At 43.9% G+C, this 10,000-nt stretch overlaps 2 protein-coding genes across 3 annotated transcripts in view; both read left to right on the top strand.

Moving 5' to 3' along the window:
• The window catches only part of dgkq (diacylglycerol kinase theta), a 117,125-nt gene that overhangs the window by 59,381 nt on the left and 47,744 nt on the right, over positions 1 to 10,000 (top strand). The window lies entirely within an intron of this gene.
• The window catches only part of nfkb1 (nuclear factor of kappa light polypeptide gene enhancer in B-cells 1), a 38,026-nt gene that overhangs the window by 212 nt on the left and 27,814 nt on the right, over positions 1 to 10,000 (top strand). Inside the window, exons 2-4 of the mRNA XM_083980677.1 lie at positions 2,467 to 2,548; positions 6,596 to 6,636; positions 8,468 to 8,566. Of these exons, the coding sequence (XP_083836803.1) occupies positions 2,467 to 2,548; positions 6,596 to 6,636; positions 8,468 to 8,566 (222 nt within the window). The remainder of the gene's footprint in view (positions 1 to 2,466; positions 2,549 to 6,595; positions 6,637 to 8,467; positions 8,567 to 10,000) is intronic.

Here is a 10,000-nt window from a genome sequence, read left to right as displayed (position 1 = left end):
TCGATCGGGAAAATCCAATCAAAGGTTAAAATCACCGATCCGATCGCATTATCCATACAGCAGGGTTTCCCTGCCGCATCCACGCATGCAGACAGTAAAATAAGGCTGCCTGTAGGCTGCCTGGATCACAGTTGTGTAGCCTACAGGGTTTTGCAGCATAGACGGCTGCATCACCATGAAGCCCAATAGCGCCATTTGCTGGGATTAAAGTTCTCCGTCGCAACAACGGATTTCGACCTGTGTGTGTGTGTGTGTGTGTGTGTGTGTGTGTGTGTGTGTGTGTGTGTGTGTGTAAGACACCGCGTGAGTGAGAGAGAACCCGGTCACTCTCGACACCGGCGGACCACGGACTGAATCCCGCGGCTGGATTCCAAAATTAAACAAAATGCTCCTGACAGCCCGGTCGCACTGGACGTGGAACCGAAGCGCAGCGCCCTGGAGTGGAGGCAGTTTCAGATCGGCCACATGTTAACCGGTCTGCCTGGCCGCACATCTCGCGCTGTGGAGCGCAGTGCGCCGCCTGCAGCGCTTCAGATCGGTTCAGTTCTATTTTTCACGCGAGCCGCGAGCGCCGAGAGCGCCGTCTGTCAAGCTGGATAGACGTGGTCGTACCAGACAGGAAGTCGGGCACAGAAAAGGCGAGAGAATCCGGTCAATTTTCAAAATAAAATAAATAAAATGATGATTAATTAAAGGGATAGTTCAACATTTTTGAAAATTGGCCCATCGCCATGATCCCCCTAGTAATAGCAGTAGGTTCGTTACCTTTAATTGTTGGTCCAAGCTGCTTTTAGATCGGGGGAGAAGAATACCGAGCGGCGCAGCTACACTACGGAGGCTAATGGAATTTCTTGGTTTTGTTCATCAAACTCAGCAAATACACAACCAAAAAACTCAAAAACGCTGTGGTGGACAAGTTGTGACCTGCACATTCACCACGCTATGAGATAATAGCGGAAAGTTGCGAGATGGAGTTGTTTTAGAGGCAAAGTCGGACTTTACACTCTAGACGGCTGCTCGGCGGAGTGATTTCAAAAGCGCCTGTTTACTGCAGATACGTCCGTATACTACGGCACTGGCTGAGGTGCGCACACTGTGTCCCTCCGACCAGTGGTTCACTGAAGAAAGTAGTTCCGAGTATTTGCTTCACTTCTCTTAACTTTCCGCTATTATCTCATAGCGTGGTGAATGTGCAGGTCACAACTTGTCCACCACAGCGTTTTTGAGTTTTTTGGTTGTGTATTTGCTGAGTTTGATGAGCAATACCAAGAAATTCCATTAGCCTCCGTAGTGTAGCTGCGCCGCTCGGTATTCTTCTCCCCCGATCTAAAAGCAGCTTGGACCAACAATTAAAGGTAACGAACCTACTGCTATTACTAGGGGGATCATGGCGATGGGCCAATTTTCAAAAATGTTGAACTATCCCTTTAAATTTGTCAGTTGTGTCTGCACACGAGACACACACACAAACACATGTTTAAAATGACGTGTGTGTGGAAAACCGAGTGAATACGGTCAGTCGATGTCTGACCGGCGCGGAGAGAGGAGGAGAAGTAGCTCCCAGTGCGACCACCCCAGTGCCGGGGAAGCCGCGCGCAGTGCACCCGCGCAGCTTCCGCGTGCAGTGCGACCGAGGGGTTACGCTGTCAAAACAGGCTCGTTACTTGTTTCAACCTTATTGACATATAGATGCGCAAATAAACGATAGAAAACAATCTTTTTTCCCTTAATCGACATGATGTCGATGCCCTCCCAGTAAGATGCTGAGCGTCTGCTCATCAAAATCCTCTACTGAAGGAAAGTCCAACAATGTGCAGACAGAGCAGGAATATGAAGACTCCTGACTGGAAAAAACATTGTGGGTAGCAGGGCCGGTCCTAGAGTCTGGGGGGGCCAGAGCAAAGAAGCCATTTCAGTTCCATTTCAGAAGTTCATTTCAGAGCCTCAACTTTCTTACTACACCGCCACCACCACCACCACCTTGTCTAACTGATTTTCTGCAGGAAACCCTTCAAAGTTAACATAAATAAAAAACTAGGCCTATGCATGAGTGGATGAATTAATAGGGAAAAAAAGAGTTAAAAAAATATAAATATTAATAATATCGTCCCACGTGATCGATCGGTTCTGATCGGTAATCGGATCGGTGAGACTTTAGGTGATCGGTGATCGGTATCGGTCCCAAAAAACCTGATCGGACCATCTCTAGTTACGATTCTCACGATATTATGAACGTATAAAATCAATTATTATAGTCTAAATATAATAATTTACTTATTATTGACACAGAGTATTAGAAGAATCTATCAATATAGAATCAATTATTGATCCTCCAGTTCAGTGTAACTTATTGATAATCTCTGATCAGATAATCAATCAGTGGTTTCACTCTGAGGAGGATCAACCAGAGCTGATAGCCGATCAATAATCAATAATCAATAATCCTCTCTCTCTCTCTCTGTTCAGATCTTTGACAACATGATGATGGACCCAACGTGGGAGTTCTCACCGTTTCCCGCCATGCCGCCGTCCTCGTCGCTGAGGACAGGTGAGTCCGTCTCCATGGAAACAGACCAGACAGCACAGCGGACCTATGGTCTGTCAGGTCGAGTGGAGAGAGTCTGTTAAGGTGGACCTGTGGTGTTAAGGCGGACCTGTGGTGTTAAGGCGGACCTTTGACATTAAGGTGGACCTGTGGTGTTAAGGCGGACCTGTGGTGTTTAGGTAGACCTATGGTGTTAAGGTAGACCTATGATATTAAGGCGGACCTGTGGTGTTAAAACCTGTGACGTTAAGGCGGACCTGTGGTGTTAAGACCTGTGACGTTAAGGTGGACCTATGATATTAAGGTAGATCTGTGACGTTAAAGGATAATTTCCGTTTTTTACAACCTGGACCTTATTTCTAGCATAAAATAAGATCATTTTACTCACCCAGAAACTTTGGTGTCATTTGGAGTTGTTTTGACGAAATTAGCCCCAGTGGAGCGGCGCGTATCCGTATAATGCGAGAGCACGGGGCAACGCAATGCAGCCTCTAAATAACACATTATCCGCTGCAAAACTCGTTCATTTCGCCAATATTTTGTTATGATACACTAGTGCTATTCCCCTCCGAGCCCGTGGTGGCATGTTAACAACATGCTGCGCCTGTAGGTTGACCTACTGACCTCTTATCTGGATGATGTCATCTCCGACCGCTGCCCGGCGTGGCTAACTTGCTACGGCTGATGCTATGGTTCGTTTCTGCGTGTTTCCGACTTGTCAGAACAAAATGAGCAGCTGGATGAAGTTCAGCTTCCACAGGCTTCCTCTCCTCAACCTGGACTCACTAAAGCTCCGGCTAGTTGAGATAAAAATGGACCTGAATGCTGAAGCAGAATGATTATTATCAGAATGAGCCGCGCGGCGCTCAGAGATGACATCATCCAGGTGAGAGGTTAGTAGATCAACCTACAGACCCCGGATGTTGTTAACATGCCACCACGGGCTCGGAGGGGAATAGCACTAGTGTATCATAACAAAATATTGGTGAAATGAACGAGTTTTGCGGCGGATAATGTGTTATTTAGAGGCTGCATTGCGTTGCCCCGTGCTCTCGCATTATACGGATATACGCGCCGCTCCACTGGGGCTAATTTCGTCAAAACAACTCCAAATGACACCAAAGTTGTCTGGGTGAGTAGAATGATCTTATTTTATGCTAGAAATAAGGTCCAGGTTGTAAAAAACGGAAATTATCCTTTAAGACCTGTGATGTTAAGGTGGATCTGTGGTGTTAAGACCTGTGACGTTAAGGTGGACCTATGATATTAAGGTAGATCTATGACGTTAAGGTGGACAACGCTCTGTGGCGTTAAGGTGGATCTGTGATGTTAAAACCTGTGACGCTAAGGTGGATCTGTAACGTTAAGGCGGACCTGTGATGTTACGACCTGTAACGTTAAGGTGGACCTATGATATTAAGGTAGATCTATGACGTTAAGGTGGACAACGCTCTGTGGCGTTAAGGTGGATCTGTGATGTTAAAACCTGTGATGTTAAGGTGGACCGATTAAGGTAGACTGTGATGTTAAGGTGGATCTGTGGCGTTGAGGTGGACCTGTGGCGTTAAGGCCTTCGACATTAAGGTACCGTATATCTGTGGTGTTAAGGTGGACCTATGATATTAAGGTAGATCTGTGGCGTTGAGGTGGACCTGTGGCGTTATGGTGGATCTGTGACGTTAAGGCGGACCTGTGACATTATGGTATATCTGTGGTGTTAAGGTGGACTGGTTGTCTCTGTGTGACTCTGACAGCTGAACATGTTAAAGGTTTAGTCTGCGACGCGGCTTCAGCCTCGAGTGGTTTTGCCTCGTTTCACTTAGTTAAGTCCTGATGTAATTCTGGTGTCGGTGGAACAGGAGTTTCCCCGTGTTGTTGACGGGTCGACAGTCGACGCCTCGCTGAGCTCGTCGGGGCGCGAGGCTGCTGATTGGTCGGGGCTGCAGCTGGGGAAACAGAAAGTGAACTCTCGGTTCACTCCGTCTTTAGAAAACGAATGTGTGAATATATAAAGTGAAAGGGGGCGGAGCCTCAGCTTCCTGTCTCCGTCCTCTGTGGTCGGCGAGGGACGAGTCTCTGCTCTCACTTCCCTGTCGGTGTCGGAGCTGCAGACGAGGACGGAAACACACACACACGCACAGACACACACAGACTCACACTCTCACACTCAGGCCCGTGTGATTTTATATTTTCAGTCCACCCTTCACTTCCTGTTTGTAAACATCGGGACCTCAGAGTGACAGGTGAGACAGGAAGCTGCTCACTCGCCTCTGTCCTCCACTGTTAGCTTCTATTAGCTCAGCTCAGCACAAACCATAGATATATATACTGACTAGATGGCGCCTTCTGCTTCTCAGCGTACGTCAACACGGCCGCCATCTTGGTCCGGTAGTTCTGACCATAGACATAATATACGTGTGACCAGCAGTCAGACCCGGTCAGACCCTTGTAGAACAAGTTTCAGTGTATTTATGCATGTGGTTGAAATTTCAAACACATTTTTTGTTGTTGTATCATAAATATATGTCTCACATTTATAATAAACCAAACAGCTTGAAAATCGGTTGAATATTCGGTGAGTTATGGCGATTTTAATGGTTGATAGACGTCTGCCTGTATAGAGGGTATGCACATGACGTCACGGTACTCGGAAGTCGCTGTGGAACGTCCACTGAGTGGCAAAAAGACGAGTGGCAGAGTGGCCAAAGTTTAAAAACGAGCAAGTAACGAAGCGATTTCCTCCGAGCCCATACAAGTCTGACATGTCTAGCTTTGCCAGCATGTAAAGCAGCATGACCTAACAGAGCTGCTAAAAATCTTGAGGATACGTCTCACTTTGACCGAGTTACATTCAACAACCTGTTCTCAATGACGGAAAGTAAATTCACTGGAGCGGTCATTTTTTTCGATCGATCAGCTGTGTTTACAGTTTCAGAATAAAAGCAGCTCGTGTTTTAGTGTCGGGAGTCACTGTCAGGACGACAGTAACAGCTGTAATCTCGTCCCTCTGCACAGTAACAGCAGCCTGTCAGTCACTCTGCACTGCAGGTACCGCGGTCACTCTGTGTGTTACAGTCAGTGTCCGTGCAGCAGACGGTTTTGGGGAGCTGGTTGTCGATTCCTTTTGACATCAATTTGTTTTGATATACTATATTTTATCCAGTTTATAAGTCCACCGCTATCCGCCAGCATGTTGAGGGACGCTTGTTTTGCCACTCAGTCCGATCGAACGGGGCGTTGCCGAGGGCAACGTGACGTAAACGCATACCCTCTATTGACTAGTGCAGGAAGTAGACACGGCTTCCCCCCTACCAAGATGGCCGCCACGTTGACGTATTCCGCTCAATAGAGTTGCCTGGGAACGCGGCATCTAGTTGGTAGCCTATATATATCTATGAGCACAAACAACTGGAAGCAGAGAAGGCGTCTGAATTTTCCAAACCTTAAAGGAATAGTTCACCCAAAATTGAAATTTCACTCGTTATCTCCTCCTCCCCCTCATGTGGACTAAGGGCTGGGAGAAGTTTCAGAGTCCTCCGTGGCTTCTCTGAGTTACAGGGGGTCTCGGCGTAGCAGTGCATGTCCATATAACGGTTGCAAATGGATACCAACTGTCTTCGTAACAAAAAGACACACCAAAAAACATCTAAATACCTCCATGCTGCTCGTATGTAATGTCCGTCTTGTATTGAAGCCCCGAAATGTGAAAATGTCCTGAAAAAATCTATATTTTAAGCTTGTTTTGTAGCGGAAACTTCTCGAAGCTCCTCTTCCCGGTTCGTCAAATTTGGATGAACCAGGGTCTGTCCTCTTTCCAGTTCGTCCAAATTTGACGAACCGGGAAGAGAAGCTTCGAGAAGCTTCTGCTACAAAACAAGCTTGAAATACTTTCATCTGTCATTCGATCATCAATAATCAATAATCAATAATCTAGTCCTCACTGTGACGACTCCTGTCTCCCTGAAGTTTGGAACAGGAATTTTAAAAAAAACGTGTGTAATAGCCCTTTAACCTGAAGACTGATCTTTGTCTCTGATGTCTCTGTTCCAGCTGATGGACCCTTCCTACAGATCCTGGAGCAGCCGAAGCAGGTAACTGTCCTCTATCTGTCCTCTGTTGTTGTGGGACTGGGCGATAAATAGATGTTATTGACGTTATTTTACGTTTTTCTTTAAATCCAGAAATGCGAGTGTCAGAAGAGCGACAGGCACAAACAGAGCACCTTTCATAAAAGACGCGCTATCTCCTTTTCTAGAAAAAAAGCTTTTTGGAAGGATTTTGGTGAAACCCAGCCATGTTTAGCTTGACTTTTCTCAGGAACGGAGGCACGTAGAAACAAACGGTTTTTGGCCATTTGAAGCATAAAGTTTCACCTTTCAAATGAGCCACAGTATGTGTTGGTGGCAATAATACAGAATACACTGTGGCTCTACAAAAATCGTCTAAATTGCCGGTACACTTGACTAAAACTTTGGAAAGGAGCGCGGCACTCAATGAGTTAAAATATATGTCGTCATGGCGTTAAGCCCGCCCAACGACTCTCTAAACAGATAGAGCGCTGTGATTGGTGAACACAATCGGTGTTCGAGACTCAAAAAGTTCCTATGGCTCGTTTCTAGACCCACCTACGGAGCAAATATATCTGCTGCCGCTACGGTGCAGCTAGATTTCTAGGCCAGTGGTTCTCAAACTTTTTAACACCAAGGACCCTATGACACAAGTTAGACCACGGACCCCCATTGGACAAAATTTTTAAGCAAAAATGAGAAATACACAAATATTTGTTCTAAGACTGAAGAACATTACTTTTTTAGTCAATGTACGTTCAAATTAGAGCCAATGGCGTGAATTTTTGCAAATATCGTAGAGAAATTTCTGGAAAAAAATGTTAAATTTTTTTCCAAAAAAGCTGAAAAAATTAAAAAAAAAAAAAGTAAAAAATGTTCTAGATGTGAAGAAGTGGTAAAATTTCTGTAAATAACAATTCTAGAAAAAAGTGGTGAAATTTCTCAAAAAAGGTCAAATTTCTCAAAAAAAAGTTTAAAAAAAATTCTAGAAGAAACGTGTAAAATTTCTCAAAAAGTAATAAAAATAAAAAAAAAATCTAGAAAAAGTGGTAACATTTCAAAAAAAAAAAAAAAGTAAAGTAAAAAAAAAAAAAAATTAAAAAAGAAAAAACTTGGCCGTCTCTCACCTGGACAGCTCCAGATGTGCTGCGTTGGGCCTCATGTTTATGTCACAGTCAGTGTGACACCACAGAACAGTTACTGTTGAGCAGTGTCTGATGTTTCTGATGCAGAATAAACTCAAAACAAAACAGTTAAAGGGACAACGAGGAGTTTTGTTAAAGCGAAGTGTTTCCACACTACATTTATGAGCCTCTGCACCGTGAAATTCTTTGACCGGCGCAAGACAGACTCATGTTTTCATTCATCAAGAATTAAAGTCAGAGGTTGGAAGACGATCACATACCGTCGTAGTTCCCACCATAAACGGAGATTCGGCGGCGTTATTCTCATGACTCGCCACGAAACCGAAAGTAAAGAAACGCTGGTCGGCTCAACCAGCATTTCCACCACCACTAATAATAACAAAATAACCATAGAGACAAAACCATATATTTATCTAAAATGGACCATTAACAAGTGGTAACGTAGATTCATCCACATTAATATGAGACTTTTTTATTGTCACGGAATTTTTCGTTCTGCCGATGGAGAAACTCCTCATTGTCCCTTTAAAACTTGTTTTGAACTATTTATTTTTCATCTGCAGATTTATTTAAAGTAGGAGGGAAAAAAAAAAATTTAGAATCTGTTTCTTTTTAGGACATATCGTCCTGTCCTATGTTGTTGTTGTGAGACTCCTCCTGCTCACCTCAGTGTGTGTGTGTGTGTGTGTGTGTGTGTGTGTGTGTCTCAGCGTGGCTTCAGGTTCAGGTACGGCTGTGAGGGTCCGTCCCACGGCGGTCTGCCAGGAGCGTCCAGCGAGAAGAACAGGAAGACCTACCCCGCCGTCAAGGTAACAGGACCAGTCTCTGCGTGTGTGTGTGTGTGTTAGTCAGGGCCGTTGCTAGGAATTCTGGGCCCCCTTAAAGAATACTAAAGTGGGCCCCTCCCCCTAACTTTTCTTTTTTTTTTCCTTAGACTACGTATGTATTATCATTTTTTATTTAGCCTTCTTTGTTTTGATGCTAATGCAGCATTACACTGCAAAAACTCAAGTATCTTAGCAAGAATATTTGTCTTATTTCTAGTCAAAATGTCATTTCTAGTCAAAACAAATCTCATTCTACTTAAAATAAGACACATCATATTAAAAGTAGCTTGTTTTTAGACACTTTTTACTTCTTTCAAGCAGATTTTCACTTAAAATAATCTGATAGTGGGGCAAGTTTTTCTTCCTTATTACGAGCACAAAAAACTTCCTTTCACTGGCAGATTTTTCTATTTATTGTGAATTTAAGTGAAAATGATCTAAAAACAAGTTAATTTTTAAGGTAATGAGTCTTATTTTAAGTGGAAAGAGATTAGTTTTGACTAGAAATGAGACATTTGGACAAGAAATAAGACAAATATTCTTGTAAAGATGTAGAGTTTTTACAGTGTACTATGAGTATTAGTCAGGGTCTTACGCAGAATAAATCAGTCATACAAAGATTAGACTACTGGGGTTTTTTATGGGCCCCACTGGGCGCTGGGCCCCTAGAGTTATCATCACCTTTCTCCCCTATACAACGACCCTGGTGTTAGTACACAGGTGTGATCAGGTGTGTGGGTCACCGGTCTGCTGTGGATCACCGTGGTAACAGTCGTTTGATCGCATGACCTCATAGATGCACATAGACGCCGCCTCTGACGCTGCTGTCCATTGGAACGATGCGTCAACGCGGCGGCCATCTTGGTCAGGGGGAAGCCGTGTCTACAACCATTAACATCACCACAACTCACTGAATATTCAACCCATTTTCAAGCTGTTTGGTTTATTATAAATGTCAGACAGATATTTATGATACAACATAGATTGATAATTTTTTATATATATATATATTTTAATATATATTAAACATACACTTACATACTCAGACACACACACACACACACACACACACATGCATAAATACACTGAAACTTGTTCTACAGGGTCTGAGCGGGTCTGACTGCTGGTCAGACGTTTATGTGTCTATTGGCCGCCGTGTTGACGTACGCTGAGAAGCAGAAGGCGCCATCTAGTCAGTATATACAGCTCTGGAAAAAATGAAGAGACCACTCCCAAAATGATCAGTGTCTCTAGTTTTACTATTTATAGGTATGTGTTAGAAAATGTTGTTTTTATTCTATCAACTACCGACCACATTTCTCCCAAAATTGAAAAAAAAACTGTCATTTAGAGCTTTTATTGGCTGAAAATGACTAAACTAGTCTAAATAACAAAAAATATCAAGTCTTTTCAGAC

The sequence above is a fragment of the Trachurus trachurus genome (genome assembly GCF_905171665.1).
Source record: "Trachurus trachurus genome assembly, chromosome: 10".
In the NCBI taxonomy this organism is placed as follows: Eukaryota; Metazoa; Chordata; class Actinopteri; order Carangiformes; family Carangidae; genus Trachurus; species Trachurus trachurus.
Note: the sequence above shows the minus strand (reverse complement) of the source record. Positions and strands in the feature narration are given on the sequence as shown.